The sequence below is a fragment of the Strigops habroptila genome, chromosome 4 (assembly GCF_004027225.2).
Source record: "Strigops habroptila isolate Jane chromosome 4, bStrHab1.2.pri, whole genome shotgun sequence".
Taxonomy (NCBI): domain Eukaryota; kingdom Metazoa; phylum Chordata; class Aves; order Psittaciformes; family Psittacidae; genus Strigops; species Strigops habroptila.
The window spans coordinates 19,299,080-19,316,481 of NC_046358.1; the positions used below are offsets into that span (position 1 = coordinate 19,299,080).

Here is a 17,402-nt window from a genome sequence, read left to right on the forward strand (position 1 = left end):
ATTGGCAGAAAAGGAAGCGTTATCAGCCTTGGTTTATCATACAGAAATCATGCCATGAATTTATTAACGTACATAAGGCTAGGCAAGAAGTTTATGGTTTAATGAATGAATCCTGGAGAAAATTTTAGGGAATCTTCACATTCTGCCGTAAGCACAAGACACTTAATCTGAAACACCGTGGGCCCCGTTTTGCAGTGCTGTCAATACCGAAGTGTGTGTCTTGGTGCCAGTAAACGCTCACCACTGGCAGCACAGCCCTTTAAAACGGAGGAATGCAAATACAACGACCCTTCTGAGAGCGGGGCCGCAGCGGCTCCTCAAGAAGAACCTCCGGAGCCATCCCTGGTTTCTTTCCCCAAGACGTGACTCGCAAAGCGCCTTCCCTCCCGCTCCTCCAGGCCCCGAGAGCTCAGCGCTGCCCCGACAGACCCCAGCGCTCTCCCACCGTCGCCCGGGCCGCAGTTCGCTAACGGCCGTGCCCGCCCCAAGGGCGAAGCGCGGGCCCAGGGGGCCGGAGCTCCCCGTGAGGCCTCTGGTGGCTGTAAGCCTGTGGGCCGCGCTGCGGCGCCGGGTCTCCCCTCGTTCACCGGACTGCCCCCATCACAGGCACGCCTGGGCCGCGGCAATGCAGACACGGCCTACAGTGCTTTACTGGCGGATGGACAACGGAACCCCACAGTGCCCAGAGCAGCCTCCGCCCCCTACCCGAGAGAAGCGGTGCCGGCAGCCGGCCCGCTCCGCCCCGCCGGCGGTGAAGAAGGGGCCGCTCGGAGGGGCGGGGAGCGCAGACGAAGTCTCGCGTGAGCGAGCGAGGGCTGCCGCCGCCGCGCTCCTCCCCCTGCCGGTCCCGGTAAGCGAGGCCTGCGCCGAGGCCGAGCTATCCAGCTACCCCGCGCAGCGCCGGGCGGGCGCTGGTGGCGGCGGGGAGGCGGCGCGGCCGGGCCCCGGCCAGGGTCGCTGGGCAAGATGCCGGGCGGCCGGGTGTGCGCCGCCTGCGGCTGCTCGGAGATCGAGGTGGACGCGGCGCGCGGGGACGCGGTGTGCACGGGCTGCGGCTCGGTGCTGGAAGACAACATCATCGTCTCTGAGGTGCAGTTCGTGGAGAACAGCGGCGGCGGCTCCTCCGCCGTGGGGCAGTTCGTGTCGCTGGACGGTGAGCGCCGCCGGGGCGGGGCACACGCGCACCGGGCAGGGGGGCGTGGGTCTTGGGAGGCGAGGGGACGGGGGGCCGTGGGTGGGGAGAGGGTGCTGGGGGGGGTAGGGGCAATATATGGGAAGAGGATGTTGAGGGAGACAGGGGACACTGTATGAGGGAGGGGGATGCTGTAAGGGGTATGGAGGACAGGGATGGGGCAGGAGGGTGAGGGTGCTGTGGGCTATCGGGGTCAGGGGCAGGGCATGAGGGTGCTGAGCCGGAGGGTGGGGTTATGGGGATGGTGCATGGGGGTGAGGTGCTGGGGGTGTAAAGACAATGCATAGGGAAAAAGGTGCTGTGCAAAGGGATTGGTGCATGGGCGATAGGGTGCTGTGCAAAGGTGTGTGGGGGACGAGAGTGTCGTGCAAAGGAGGGTCAGGGGTGGTGGAAATGAGTTCCTTTAAGGGACCCTTTCACTTTTGTGCACGTGGGATAGTGCTGCCCGAAGTGGAAATGGGACAGTCAGTGGATGGGGAGGGGAGGACAGTGTGCTGTGCAAGGTGAGGCAGAAATGGGGCTGGTAGGAGGCTGAGATGAATGGGGAAAAAGATGGGAGAGATACTTTGTGTAATGGGAGGAAGTTCATGAGGGACTGGAGCTCTGCCTGGTGTGTGGGGGTATATGAGAGAAGGTTTGGGGCTCTGTGTTGAAAGACTGGGGAGATACATGAAGTTATTTGGAGTAGAGGCCAGGAGAGTTGGGTAGAGGGAGTATGTGGAGGCATGGGAGTGGTGTGATGGAGAAAGAGGGTAGAAGTAAAGGGTCAAGAGTCTCCTCTAAATATGTGGGTTGGAGTGTTTGTGTGAATGCCCTGGAGGATAAGGCCTGTGTGCCTGGAAGAAGGCCGTGTGAAGAGGGCGTAAGGTGTGGAAGGAGAGAGAAGGAAAATGGATGTGGGCAATGTATATAAGGAGAAAGAAACATAAAGAAGAACTAAGGGAAGGTGCTTAGCAGTGAAATGAGGAGGACTGATGGCTTGTATGTCTGTGGGGAAGAAAGAGGAGTTGTGGTGGAGAGGGCAGCACTGCATATTGGAGTTCGGGAGTTTATTGTAGACTATGCTTTGTCTGATGCTATTCGTGTCTTCCAACTCAGGGTGCTGGCATTATTTTTTTATAGCTCAAGAGCAGCTCCACATCACCACAGGGAAAAGTGAAGGATACTTTTTTAAGGGCTTGTACTGCTTTTTCCCTCCCACCCAAAATTATGCGGGACAGATGGCATGCAAGCTAGAGTGCATTTTGGGATGCCTTTACCCTACAAAAAAAATATCAAAAGGAGAAGAGAGAACTGCACCATACTGAGGCTTTTTCTTCTTCTAGATGAATGGCACAGTACTTTCTTAAGTTCCTTTAAGGGACCCTTTCCCTTTTGTGCAAGTCCTGAGATGCTGCTGTTGGCTAATCTTTTTTTGATGGATAGTGCATTAATTCTTGGATTTTGTATAGCTAATTAGTTACCTAATTATGCAAAAACCAATTCCAGCACCCATGAAGACAGATAGGCACAGTGGAGATAAGTGGGTGTGTAAAAGTGAAAATGGGAGCACATTCCAGCATGCTTATGGTGACTTTATCTGGCTGGCACAAGGCGTTGCAGGGGCTTCACCGTATGCTCGTACTGTGATCTTCTAGCAAGTCCCCGTGTGCATTGATATGTGTATTTTGGTGAAGTGTTGTTTGTGGAAACAATAGGACGGCAAAAAAAAAACCTTAATAAATTTACAAAAGCAACACTTTGTAAATTTATCAAGTTACTGCGAGGACAAGTGCAGGCATTGTTTCACACAGTAAACATTTTAAGTAAATTTGGATATGGGTGGTTTGTGCTGGTGTAATTCTTTATGTTCAAAACCAGATGCTTCTGTTGTGAATAATTTTTTTTGCTTGACTTAAACTGAGTGATGCAAACCAATCTGAAAAGATGTATTTGTGCTGCGATGACAGCGTCTTCATGATGTGTGCTCGTCCATTATGCTTGTATGATACTGATTTAAGTCCTTCGGAATGGGGAGAAAAGTCCTTTCTTGTGTAAGCAAGACAGAATTTGTATCTCAATGTTGTGCTGGCTAGAGAATTTCCAACAGAATTTATATTGTCAAAAAACATGCACTTGCTGAAAGCAACATTTTCTGGTAAGCCATAGCTTTCAGTGATTTCTGATTATGTAGGTAGGATCGTATCAGAGTTAACTCTTTTTGACACCTTTTCCTGTCCACTGTTGGCTCTTTAGGTCTGTGGCCCTGAGGGATCCCCCGCGTATGAAATGCCTTGGGCTGAGGTTCCTCGGGCTACAGTCTGGTGGTCACAGGCAGCCCTAGTGTGTGGAGCGTTTGCAGTGTCAGAGATGCCTGGGCTACTGTTTCTGAGACCATGGCTGTTGGTCAGTAGGGCTGGGTGACTTGGAGACCATTGTCTAAGTATGAGGGCTGTCAGGTTCCCTGTTGCACAGCTGGGAGTTGAATGGGAGTCTTGGTGTCTATGGAGTTCAGAGCCCCTGGATGAACAACAAGATTCCCCAAACCATTCCAAGTTACACGAGGGCTTCTGTTTGTGTGCTTATATGTGTCAAATGGTTACAGATGCCTTTCTTCATAATTTATTTTAATCTTCTTCATAAAGAAGAAAAGCACTGAGATGCACTGTTACTGATTTCTCTTTGGTACATCTAGCAAAATCTTTTATTTTGCTAAGCTGCCTATTAAGGATTCAGAATCTTGCATTTGTTTGCTGAAGGAGGAAGAAAGTCCTGCACTTCTCTATTTTAATACGAAGTTGCCTGTCTGGCGCATTCCAAGTCCTTGCTAGTAAGCCCAGCAACCCCACTGTAAACCATGGGAAATCCCTTCTTTTGTTCCCTCAGTGCTGGAGGATGGCATAAGGTCACAGTTAAGTTTTTCCGGGCAGTATTTACATTTAGCTATCAATGTGTCAAGTGTAGGAAGCCACAGTCTCAACACCGATGCCTTTCATTGAGAAGTTTGGAATAGCCAGTGTTTTCCAATGCAGGTGTGTGAGTCTCTTTCCATTGTTTTGTCAATTCTAACAGCTGAGCATTGGTGTGCTGGGCAAGCATGGCTTGTGCTTGAAATTGAGTGAGAGGCTTTGCTTTCCTCTACTGATGCATGATGGTTTGAGGAAATGCAGGCTAGTAAGTCTGTTGGGCAAAGGGTAGAAGCAGTGAAGGACAGAATAGGAGGCTGTAGAGGTAAATGTGGGGGAAGTATGTTTTTTGTTTTTTTGGCAAAGAGGCATGCCTTGCAGATCTGTTGGAGCTTTCTAAAGAAGTCAGTAAGTAGACAAAGCAGATTGTTGGATTTGCAAAGGGAGGTCAGCAAGACCCTTCACAAGAAGCTTTTGAAGAATCTGGGCTGTTATGGTCAAGGGAAAAGTCCTTACAGAGCAGAGTAACTACTCAAATAGTAAGAAAATAGAGTAGAAATAAATAATAAGCCTCCTGAAGGAGGTGCCAGTGAAGTTCCATAGAATCTGGGCTCATAATCTGGAAAACAGGTGAATGGTGAGTTAATGAGGTTTGCTGGCAATACTAAATTATTTGGGGTAGTAAAGACTGTAGAAGAACCTGTTGCTTTTAGTAGTTAGTAAAGTAGCAGATGGGATTGAGAGTGGCAGTGAGAGTTAGGGTTGTTCCTTTCTTCCACATCTGGGATGGCATCATCTGGACTGGCTATAATTTGGGAAGGAGGTCACTAAGTCTGAATGGATAGCTCTGAAAAATGTTTAGCTCAATGTTCATTCCCAGTACAAAAAGCAGAGCAGGGAGGAGAATGTTAGAAGTTATCAGAGAAAGAATATGACAGCATATACACACACTGTTACATAGCCACAGCACTGTCTGCAACTTAAATACTGCATGCAGTTCTGATGTGTTTCTGTCTTTTCTTGCCTCTCAAGAAAACCTCTAATACAAGTGGAAAAGACACACCGAGAAAGATGGGGTGATTAAGAGGAAGGCTTTGTGAAGAGCTTCTCTGTTAGAATGACTGAATAGGTTCAGATGATTGAATGGGAACATAGTAGAGGTCTGTAAATACCATAGAATAACATGGAAAGGATTAGCTATTGTTCAGTATCACATAATGCAAAAACTAGGGAGTGCTGAGAAATCTAGCAGGTAGCTCATTTTGAATGTAGCAAGTAGGAGGTTCAGAAGCATTAAGGGTTTTTTTGGGTGTTTTTTGGTGTGTGTGTTTTTTTTGGTGTGGTTTTTTTTTTTTTTTCCCCTCCAGAACAGACATTTAATTAAATTGTGAATCTTAAGTTGTGAGTGTTAAAAGTTTCTGTCAGTTAGAAAATGATTGGGCAAACACAATAAAAATGTGTCATGGCTCCTAAAAAAAAAAGCTGGTATTTCTGGGTCAGGAAGTTCTTGAGCCACAGATCTCTAGGTTCCAGGAGATGAGAGAGCTGTCCCGACAAGCTTTCCTCCTGTGTTTAGTGTTTACTTGTAGGCATGCATGTTAATGGAAATTACTGTTCAGAGGTAGGATACTGGACTAGATAGTTTTCCAACCTGACTTGGCACAGCTGTTCTTGAGTCTTCAGGGGGTGATCATGTTAATTGAGCTCTGCAAAGATGCTTTGAGGGTTTTGACCCTTCTTTTAAAACTGGTCCAAGACTTGGGGAGCTATGGTTTTACAGCATAAAGTGTAGGTGTCCCTAGGTATTGATACTGCTTTTTTTTGTTGTTTGTTTGTTGTTTCTGGTGTGGTTTTGGTTTTTTTTTTTTTTGTTTGGGGGTTTGTTGTGGTTTGTTTTTATGGTGGTTTTTTGTTTTGGGTTTTTTTTTTTTTTTTTAGCTTGTGTTTTGGAAAGTTGTGAGCACAACAGTCCTCTGACTTTGACAGATAGGTATGTTCTCTCTTGAAAATGCTTAGTTAATTCTTCTGATCTCCTTGTGAGAAGTAGATAGTAGAGATATTTACAATTGTGAGAGCCTGTGATGAGGTGTCCAGAAATCCAGACTGCAAGGCAAAGATTTATTTAGAGTAAGATTTATGAAGTTGCATATGCAGTACCATGTAATAGGGACTATGAAATCTTCCCTGGTGGTACTTGGGGCATAAAAAAGGAGATAGTGTACTTATATAAATATATGAAGAGAGAGCTAGGCCATTCCAGGCCTGATGAGACTATGCCCTTTAAACATGGGCATAATTTCTTTGTCTCAGCGTAATAACACCGGTGCTCTTCATTACCATGGTCTTGATGGAAATGGAGGGATACAATTGCAGGATACCCTAATCCCACAATTCCCTTTAATGCTGTCTGTCTCTGGGAGTGGCAAATAATCTGTTGTGAGGTACCTGTCGCTTGCCGGCTCGTGAGCTGGTAAGTTCTTTCACTAGCAAGGGAATACATTCTTCATGCTTTAGAATAGGGCTACTGTATATCTTTCTGTTGATCTTCTGAGAGGGAAGTTCTCACAAAGCACAAGTTAGCAGATGCTTTGATAGGCCTTATCTGGTCCAATTAGTTGTAATTCTTAATTCTGTTGCAAGCAGTTGCAGTCAGATAAGAATCCAGTCTCAACACTTAACCCTAGCTGTGTTGTTTTCCTGAAGCTTGTGAAGGCCAGATGTTGAACTTGAGTTTCTGAGCTTCGCTGATTTGATGCTGGGTAAGTTGGATATTAGTGGAAAAGGGTTGTCATGCATGTTTGAGCTCCAAGGACCTCTGTTAATTGCACAGAAAGTGTTTGAGGTATGTGCTTTTCCTAGTTGAGTCTAGTTTTGGAGAGTAACTATCCACCTTATAACTGATAGCCTGTTCAGACTGTCTCAAACTAGCCCAAAGAGGTTATTCTCTGTGGTTTCTTATCAAATTTGGAGAGTGTTTGAATTAAAATTCCTCATTCTGTATTTGGAATGAATGCATCTTGCTTTTTTTTTTTCCTCATACCTAAGTTCTTAACAGACTCCTCTATTGGTCATAAGATTTGAATGCATACCAGCATGAAATACAGCACTACAGAGTTTGGGTGAGCTAGGTTTCTCCCTCTCCATTATACTGTAATTGCATCCTGGAAGACAGAGCTCCATTGAGCCCTTCGCTAGCCTGCACTGGTTTCATGGCTGCTTTTGTAGAAAGGCAAGTTGTGAGATGTGTGCCGTGTTTGAAGGCAGCAAGTGCTCTGATCACTCTTCCAGTGTTTCTGGGTGGGAGTCCCCTGTCTTTTGGTAGATGTCGGGAGAAAATGTTTTCAGAGGTGTTTTCCCTAAGGCTGACAGGAATAAAAAACAAGTACAAAGCTGAAGAGAATGAGAGGAGGAAAGCTGAATGTTGATCTCTCTTCAGGATTTTGTTTAAAGCTTAGAAAGTGGAGTTTGGGGCTTCTGTTACTAATCAAAGCAGAAGAGGACAGTCCCACCTGAGAAAGCTGATGTGCACGCAGCGCAGCAGCAAGCTGGAAGACAAAACTGAGAAACTACAGCATGAGAAAAAGGGCAGTGCAAGGCAGACTTGAGCTTGTGATCCTGAAACATTCAGTGTCTGGGGAAACTCATCTTCTTTTGTTCCAGAAATTGCCTTTAAATGCTTGGTAGTAAGTTGAGAAAAACAGCATCTGATAAGCTTCTTGGGCACAAACTGTAAGTCAGTCTGGAAACCTGTCCTTTAGAAGTGGCAGGGATCTGTGTGTGTCTGTAGTCTGGTGGCAGGAGAGCTGCCTGCTTTGCCAGCACTGCTGGCCCTTGCTGTCTACAACCTGCTTTCCCCTGGGGCTCTCCCTACCCTGCCCATGGCCCAGGACCCCATGTCAGACCCCTGCGGACATCAGCCCCTGCCCCAGTGATGCTGCAGCAGGGCTGCAGCTCCCCACAGCCCTGCTGAGCCAGGCCCATGTCCTGCCTGGCCTCAGCCCATCCCTGTGGCCCTGCCTGGCCCTCTCAGTGCTGTGCCTTACCTGTTTCCCCTCGCTGGGCCTGATCCTGATCCCCATATGCAGGCTGATGTCCTGCCTGGCCTCAGGCCATCCCTGGACCCACAGAGGTGCCCGGTGCCCTGGGTTTTAGCTACCCCTATTCTCCTACAGAGTTCAGGGTCACGTCTCTAGTGAAAATTTAAATCAGAATTATTTTTCAGAAGTTTTTAGCTAGCTCTTACTTGTTGTATGTCTTCCCCAACCAGGTGCCTAGTTTTACAAAACCGAAAGAAACCTTGTAGTTTTGAGACCTCTGGCCTCCTCTCAGGTTTGTCTGAAAGTGGGCAGAGAGAGGAGAGGGGCCAGCAGTACTGCAGGGTGTGTGTTTTCCCCAGCGAAATCAGGATTAAAAAAGGAGGATAGCATAGTGAAATGCAGCCTCCATACTCTGAGGCAACAGAACCGTGGGATGGAGAAGACGAGTTCATGGAGTCAGGGGCATTATCAACTCCAAATAAGACTTACAGGACACTTCATCCTCAAATGCACGTCACGGAAAGCCTCAGTAGGAGGGTTATGGAGTGGTTATAGCCTGGTCATTTAAGTGGGATTCTTGCCCCACACTACTTATCCTGCCTTTGGGGTCTGAGGTCCGTGAACATCATTGGTGTCTCTGCGAGACTGAGCAGCATGACTGTCTTGAAACAGGTTTACTGTTTCATGGTTGATTGCTTGGAAGTTCTACTTTTGGTGGCTTTTTGATTAAAAAAAAAAAAAAAAACAACCAAACTAAAAATGCATAATCTTTTCTTTAAATGCTAGGCTGGCATTTACAAGAACAGTGAATTAGTCTTTTAACTTACGCTTACTTAGTGTCTGAGCCAGGAGGTTTTGGGACGGTGACAAATAGAAATGGGAGGCTGCAATGGGCTTTGACAGCATTAGTGCAACTTCAGCACCAAGTCAGGAATATGTATAGCTCTTGAACAGCATAAATACATTAAGACTCTCCATCTCCAAATGTACATAAGCTTGCAAGATACTAATTTGAGACTGATGGGAAGAATGATGCCTGTGGAAAGGTATCTGCTTGCTTTTGTTCATAAGGAGAAAGGAAAGTTGTGAACTAGTAGCCCTTAACACACCAACAGGTGTTTGTTAGAACTTCTAGCATAGAAGGCTGCCCAACATTTGTCAGTAGGCTGCTTTAGATACTAGAATATCAAGGAAATTTCTTCCTGCTGATATGATTTTTTTGTTGCGAGTAAATTATAAGCAGCTTACTACGGTGACCCATTTGCAGGGCTATATACAGTGAATGTGTACTCCTACTCTGAAGTGTCCCTTGATAAATTTAATGTATCTTTCTCATTAGTCAAGCTGCGGTATGCTCAATTTTTCAGGTATGCTTATGGAAGCTTACTGAAATATTTTGTATATACTGCATAAACCTTGCAAGCTTTTTTGATGTTTTTACATTGAGGAGTGTGAGTTACATTGACTTTAAGCGCAGAACTTGACTGAGTTTGCCTTGATCTAAGTATTTCAGTCTTACTTGGGTTTGTGGAAATGGAAAGTTATGGTCAGCAAACTGGAAAGAGGAGGACTAGATACAGGGAGGAAAAGGCTTTCATGAAATTTAAGCTAACACTAGCCTTTCATCTTCTATGCCTGTTTTCCTTAGAACTTTGTAAGACATACCTATCACAGTCAGTGCTAGTGAGACAGTTGGTGAAGAAGATGAACTCGGTGTTTGTAGAAGGTTCTGGGGTTTTTGTCTGGCCAGTTGTTACATACAATAAAGGGTTCTCCTGGATTTTTTGAATATTAAAAAAGTGGAAGGAGTAGGGGTTTTGTTTTTAAATGGTAGTTGGTAATTGCCTTCCATTACCTGAAAAGGGGGCCTACAAGAAAGCTGGAGAGGAACTTTTTACAAGGGCCTGTAGGGACAGGACAAGGGGGAATGACTTTAAACTGAAAGATTAAGATTTAAATCAGATACTAGGAGGAAATTCTTGACTGTGAGGGTGGTGAGACACTGGCACAGGTTGCCCAGACAGGTTGTGGGTGCCCCATCCCTGGCAGTGTTCAAGGCCAGGTTGGATGGGGCTTGGAGCAACCTGGTCTAGTGAAAGGTGTCCCTGCCCATGGCAGGGGGAGTTGGAACTAGATCATCTTTTAAGGTCACTTCCAATCCTAACTATTCTATTGGTTTCCATGTAGGATATATTAATAGGCACAAAATATTTTTTATAGTGCAGCTTTGAACAATCCTGAAGTGTGTTCCACCAGTAATACGTACACTAAACTTGAAAGAAAAGTCTTGGTAGTGGAAAGTAAAAAAAATGGTAAAATCAGCAAATTTCCTCTTACTTGTGGTTCAGATTTCTAGAGATGACACTAACTGATGGTTAATTTTTAGTTATGTAGAGTGGTCATGATGTAGTTTGCAGCACCGAAGGAAGTATGGATATGCTGGATTTGCAGACCTTTTGTGGGAAATCCTGAAGAGTGTTTACCTGGTTTACTTTGTGCTAGTTTTTCTCTTTACAAAGCTAATTCATAATCATGTCGTATTGGGAAGGAAGAGGGGAAACTTGCATCTACTTCGTGCAAAAAAATAATGTTTTAGTGAAACAAACCGAATCGATTTTTGCTTCTTTTCTGTAATCCTCCAGGTGGCAGTCTTGCATCAGAGTTAAGTGTATAGCGTTTTTTGTGGCATTGAGTTTTATATGCTGTCCTTGTGGTGGCAACATATTCCTAGTAGAAGTGCTGCAGGATACTGCTGTCACTTGCGAAAATGCAGAATCGTGCACGTAACTTGGATGTGAACTGGTTTCACAGACTTGTGCAGTCCTAAACTCAGGCATGGCGGATGCAACTGTATATTTATCTCTTTGTTTGGTAGTTATGAAAATAAGCCCATAGGTAGCTTGCTATGATGGAGTAGATTAGAAGTTTGCCTATGTAAATTTATGCAGCAGTACCGTTTCAGCAGGCTGTGGTGTGTGCAGATCTGTTAGCGTCCCTGTAAAAATGGATGAGAATTATTTCCGTTGCAGACTTCAGTAGTTTTGTGTGTTCAGAGAACTTTAATCACATCATTTTGCTATTGTAAGCATGAGTTGAAATGGGACATTAACTTACTCTCCTTTTGACTTTTATGGCCTACCTTAAGTAGGAAGCTCATTCATATTTTATATTAGATTATTTAGTCTCTCCTGATTATGAAACCATTGGTGTGATGCAGTCTGCATTCTTTATCAGACCTAGACTTTATGCTGGATTGTAAATACGTGGGTTTTAAATTGAAGGGTTTTCTCTTGCCTTCTCCTGAAGAAAGGGCTGGTGATTTTTTTTGGTTTTAATTTCACAGGGAAGGACTGTGTTAGAACTGGTCCTATCAAGTGGCCGATATGCTTCATTTCAGGTTGCAAGCTGCTTCATTCCCTGTCTTCACTTGCTCATTTATCTAGAGGAAACAAAATCCATAATGCTGGGACTGAATCTGTTTCTTCTCCAGGTGTTGAATCTGAAACTCAGCATGTCAGTAGCTCTCAGAAAAGTGCCTTTTAAGCTGCAGATGCCCGAGTGGCTGCTCTTCGCTTGCTCGGTATGGAGGGATAAGTGCTGTTCCTGCTATTTTGTCTTTTTGTTGCTGTTCAAGGTTGCCACAGACTTCAAGCTTTGCTTGCTCCTTTTACTGCTTGAGGAACATTTTTGTAGGGAAGCAGGTGATGTGACTTCTTACTTCATTAGTGAGTTAGTGGAGCAAAACAGGAACAGCCAAGGTGCCTGGGTCTGACCCAGACTGTGCTGCAAGGAGCAGGTGTGGGGATGCTTGAAGGGACAGTCCCAGTAGTTTAGCACTTGAGTAATGTGTGGTTATGGGCTGGCTCTGAACCTGTGTAAGCTTTCGAGTATCACCAAATTTCCAGGTATATGATCTGATCTCTTCTTTTGGTGTCTTGAGGCACTGTAGCACCCTGGGAGGACCACAAAATATTGAGTAGCTGTGTGTTTGAGCTGCTAACACATCTCTCCATACCTTCTGTTGTCCAAAATTTCATGTAAATATCCAAAGCTAGCTTGGAAGAGGAGACTTCAGCTTTGCAAAGCTGAGAATCTGAGTTAGTTTCTAAAAATAGTCAGCAGATGACAGTGCACCTTGGGAGGCACCACCTCATGAAGGAGGATATTTGGGTTGGTTTAGGGAAATGTTAATGTTAGTGTTGAAGATTTGGCAGGCAGTATGTGAAGACACCAAACACTTCTCGGATATATTTTTGTATATCTTGAAACCTGAATGTGAAAAACCAAAAGCCTGTTTATTTCACATTTGAAATTGTAGAGGAAAAAATGGAAAAGGTCAAGAAATGTAAAAATTTCAGTTAAGCTGAGACGTTAATTTGGTTGTGCCTAGCGATTGCTGTTCCTTTCCTTTGTACTTTTTAAATGATGAGCTTTGTAGGGATTTTTGCCTTTGTATGAATTTGATGACTTTACAGGTTTTTGTAAGAGTGTTTTTTTTATTACCCAGCTGAACAGTTACATTAATGAGTTTGGTTTGTGTTCTGCTTGTAAAGATTAAAGCTGATGGTAGGACTTCATAGTCAATGGCAACAGTAGTTTGCAGTTCTGAGCGTAAGAGCTCAACAGACCAGTTTTCTGTCAGTTTTCAAAGCCAGATGCTGATTAAAGATGTACAGTCTTTCCAGATAACTCACTGAGAAATGGATACGTCAATTCTGATAGCAGAATTTGCCTTTTGGATAGCTGCACCAGTATCTGCTGCAGACTCCATAGCTCGGAGAGAAATCACTTTTATGTAACTTTTATGTACAATATAATACCTTGATGTCTAATAAAAAGAATCCTAACAAAAATACTGAAATGTCAGCTTAATTTTATTTTGCTTGTATTCCTTCTGGATTTTAGCTTCTGAGGAAGTTAAATTATTTTGTTAATAGTATTGTTTTCCACCACTGTAAGATTGTTTTTGCAAGCTTTTTAGTAATAACAGGGAGACCTGTGAAAGAGTAACATAGCTCTTTTAGCAATGATAGTCCAATAGAGTTCAGTATTTTTGTGTATTCCAAGATAGATGGGACTGAAAAGTGGAGCCTTTGTGCGCAGGAGGGGGCAATGGTGCCTTTGACGCAAGTGCTGGATGAGCCTGCTACCTCCAGCCTGCCCTGCTGTGTGTTCCTGTTCTTGCCTTGCAGTTTATGGCTTCCTCTACTGTACTGATGTGTGAATGTGTGCTCTCCTGCTGCAAATCAGACAAGTGAGGTAGCCTGTGATAAAGCAAATCTTAAAACAACAAAAAAAAATGAGGGTAGGAGGCAGAGTTTTGGCAAGTTACATTTGCTACTGAAGAAAAGCAGCATAAAACTATTGCTGCTATTGATATATATATTCCCTCCCTCCTTCCCTCCCCGAGGTAAACCATTCTTATTAAATGTATACCAGAAATGTTATGTGTGCTAGGGTAGTTTGGTAACCTCTCTCTGTTTTGCCTCACTGAGTTTGTTTTGGAGCATTTGTGGAAATAAGTGATGTACCTATAAGAATGGCAAGCAGACATTGCTGTGTATAAATGCTGTGTATAAGTAACCAGTGAGGAGGTCGCTGTTGAATGTTTTTCATTTCTAACTAGGATGTTGAACTGAAGTACTTAAGCTGTGCGGCATTTATGGGAGAGCTTTTAATGATTGTTTATTGAAAGGATCTGTTAATGAAATGAAGTCTGTTTCTGTTGTGGATAGCACTAGAAACTCAATTTAAAAGTTGTATGGAAAATTAAGCTTTGAAGGCTGATAAACATGTATACTGCAGGAATATTAGTTTATCTGTTTGTGGGGTTTTTTGTTAATTTTTTTTTTCCCCTCAACATGGATGTACATTAAATGCAGCTGAGAGGAGACTAAAAGTCTAGTAAGAGTGAACAATTTAGGTCACAGTTTCTCATCACTTGTACCTGTGTCCTGGTCTTGGCTGGGATGGGCTTAATTTTCTTCCTAGTAGCTGGTGCAGTGCTGTGTTTTCGGGTTTAGTCTGAGAACAATGCTGATAACACACCAATGTTTTAGTTGTTGCTAAGTAATGCTTACTCTGATCAAGGACTTTCCAGTCTCATGCTCTGCCACTGAGGAGAGGCACAAGAACCCGTGAGGGAGCAGAGACAGGAAACGTGACTCAAATTAGCCAAAGGGACATTTCACTTTTCTGCATGATTCTATCCCAGCGCCATTCTAGTTTGTTCTAGAGAACTGGTAAAAGATGAGAAAACAGCTACAATAACTTGAGGAAAAACTGTAGGTAGGCATCATAGGCAAGAAGATGACTTTTCTCCTGATTCTGAAGAGCAGACTACTTGAATTAAGTAGAAGTCCACTTACGAACAAATTACTTGTTTTCAATCCTGTGCAATTTAGCTTTTTGGTCTCACTTGCTGTTAAGCCAATAGATTAAAATACCCTGCTTGAGGTAGCCTGATTGTTTTGGGTTTTTTTTAAAAACCCTTCCTGCTTTAGTGGGAGAATATTTCTGTCCTTGGTAGTTTAATTCCCTGTTCTGCAAGATTGGTTTGCATGAGTAGTTCCATTGACTCTTAGGAAACTCTGCATTCAGGCTCCTCAGCATTGGCATGGATGCACAAACCTCTAGTTGACGCTAATTTACAACCTGGACTTATTTTAGTCTCCAGCCTTTCAGGATGTAAAAGTAGCAGTTCCAGACTTGCTGTTTTTGTAGCCTGAGTGTTGCTCTGTGTGTTCCTAATGTTGGTCTGAAGTTATTTTAAAGTGTTATGTCTGTAGTATCCTATACAGTCATCATTGAATGCTAAATGTGTTTATGTTCTGTGGTGCCAGTAATTAGCTATTAATATTATGTATTGAATATTGTTCAGACAAAAAAAATATAAACTAAGCAATTGTTTCATCATTTGAGAAGTATTTTACAATATTGATTTTCATGTTCTGTCTGCAATAGGGATTGTGACATTTTTGTGCTTTCTTTTGGAGCTGAGATTGGGAGGGCTTATGGAGCCATGTAAATCTTAAGTTACCCAAGGAAGAAATAAATTTCACAGGATTGTTGTATTCATTGTTGTAAGCCCTTCAAGCACTTCTGTTGCCCTTATCAATTTAATTTGGCATGTTGTAAATTACACAGGTACTGAATATAGTGGCACAATAAGTTTTATTTTAATATTGTAAGTCGGTTATTGCATTTGACATATCTGGGTTGTTTTGTTTTTTTTTTTTTTTTTTTTTTTTTTTTTTTTTTTTCCCCCCCTAATAGGTGCAGGCAAAACACCAACTTTAGGAGGAGGATTCCATGCCAATCTGGGGAAGGAGTCACGAGCACAAACTCTACAGAATGGTACGTGCAAGCTTAGTCTTGCTGATATGACTTTTGTTTTTATTAATATGGGCGATTAGAATAAATTTTTCAGTTTGAATGTGACCTCAAAACCTTGGCTGGTCACTTGTTATTCATTAGACAAGTATGCCTTGTGCTGATTTTACATTGTGCTCTCATTTGGTTGTTATACCTGATTTATGAGGTCAAGTAGCTGGCTGACAAAGGGTAATGGCACCTGACAATACTATTGTAGTTTAAAAGGGCTTTTTCAAGGTTGACATGCCCATTGCACCTTTTCATTATCTGTTAAGCTGTTGTGGCTTTTTATTTTATCAGTTTTCAGAGTTCTTGAAATGCTTTATGCATGTTTATTTTTAAGTATACTTGTTGAAATGCTTTTGTTTATATGCACTATGAGATAATGCATATATATATGCACACTTGGTAGTAATCATGATTAATATGTGACTGTTGAACAGAGAGGGGGGAAAATAGAAAAAAGATTGTAGTGTCCATAGGCTATTTAAATATTCTCATTACATGCTATACATTTTAATTGAGATTTACAGAATTTACACTAAAGTCAGTGAATAAACCCAGCTTTTACTCCAGAAAGAGAATGTTCTTCCAGTTGCTGTTACTCATATCAATGGGCAGGAGTTGTCATTTTTTGGCTAATTAATACTCTTGTCTCATGACTCTTGGACATGACAGCTGATGGACTGTCATATCAAAGACTTGGAAGCTGACATAGTTAACCAAGGGATGTAGATGGGTTTTACTAATATGGTGCTCTTTTTGGGGGTGGGATATTTTAGGTGAAGGTATTTTCCTAAATTAAAACCTTATACTTGGAACTCAAACACTGCCTGCATAGGTATGCAGAGGATAAGATTGATCTCCATAGGTATAGAAAAGTTAAGATTGAGCCTTGTTAATGAAATGTATCCAGACTGCTTTACTCAGCATTATTCAGTCGATGTATATGCAGAATGTTTTATTCAGCTGTTTGTACTGAACAGCACTGAGCCTTGCTTGCTTGGCAGAGTAAAGCTTGCACTTTCTGTGAGCTAGTTTCAGTGTCAGGTCCAAAGTTACTAACTTACAAGTTTTAAAAATGCCGGGATAGAGCGTAACCTATATAAGCAGTGGAATAAACCCACTAGAATACCTTTTACAGTTAGTTAAGTTTGTCTTTGGATGAAGGCATTTTAATCAAAACTAATTTTTGCAGGCATTTAGAAAGTAAATTGGTCTCTTGTGCATGTGGAACGCCCAGTTCCTTGTCTTTAATTGTACAAAAGTAAAAAGGCTATCCCATTGCTTCTTGGAGTGCTTGAATCCTTCAAAAGCCCTTTCAGTTATGCTGAAAGGTAATCACTATTGAAGATAGTGTAGGCGTTTTTCTGGAATCTAAACGTGACTTCTTTCTTGGGTGAGTGTTTGCTGGGGACTGTGTCTGAGCATCTTCCTTCCCCACAGCTTTTCTGTGTGGGACCCCGAGTCGTGCACAGTGATTCTGACTTGGCTAAAGCCTATCAGCGTCAAATACAAGAAATGGTAGTTGCTTTAAATTAAATTTAAGTGAAATTATCTCCCAAACAGTTTTGAAACAGGAAAATAATTTGGCTTTCACATATACGTGTCTGAGGCTCTTCACTTTTTCTTTTCTTTTTTTCCTTTTTTTTTTTTCTTTTTTTTTTTTGTGGCTATCCTTTATGTATGAAAAAAGTATTTGATCTTTGATTTTGTAGCCAACTCTCATTTGTCATGCTGCCAATCTGTCTCTGGGAAAATTATTTCCAATAAGCTAAGTGATGTTCTTGCTCAGTCCCAGGCATGACAGCAGCAGATGATATTTCGGCTAGAGCAATTGGTGTTTGAATGTCTTTTCTTTCTGCTGCTGTATAATGAGCTAGTTGTCTGCTGCATTTAATCACAGTTTGAATT

General features: G+C 43.0%; 1 protein-coding gene across 2 annotated transcripts in view; it reads left to right on the forward strand.

Moving 5' to 3' along the window:
* Nucleotides 1-823: 823 nt before the first annotated feature.
* Nucleotides 824-17,402, forward strand: part of BRF1 (BRF1 RNA polymerase III transcription initiation factor subunit) — a 177,521-nt gene continuing 160,942 nt past the window's right edge. For both annotated transcript variants that reach the window (XM_030484998.1, XM_030484999.1), the window contains exons 1-2: nucleotides 824-1,153; nucleotides 15,390-15,470. In XM_030484998.1, coding sequence (XP_030340858.1) covers nucleotides 967-1,153; nucleotides 15,390-15,470 — 268 coding nt within the window. In that variant the 5' untranslated portion in view covers nucleotides 824-966. The remainder of the gene's footprint in view (nucleotides 1,154-15,389; nucleotides 15,471-17,402) is intronic.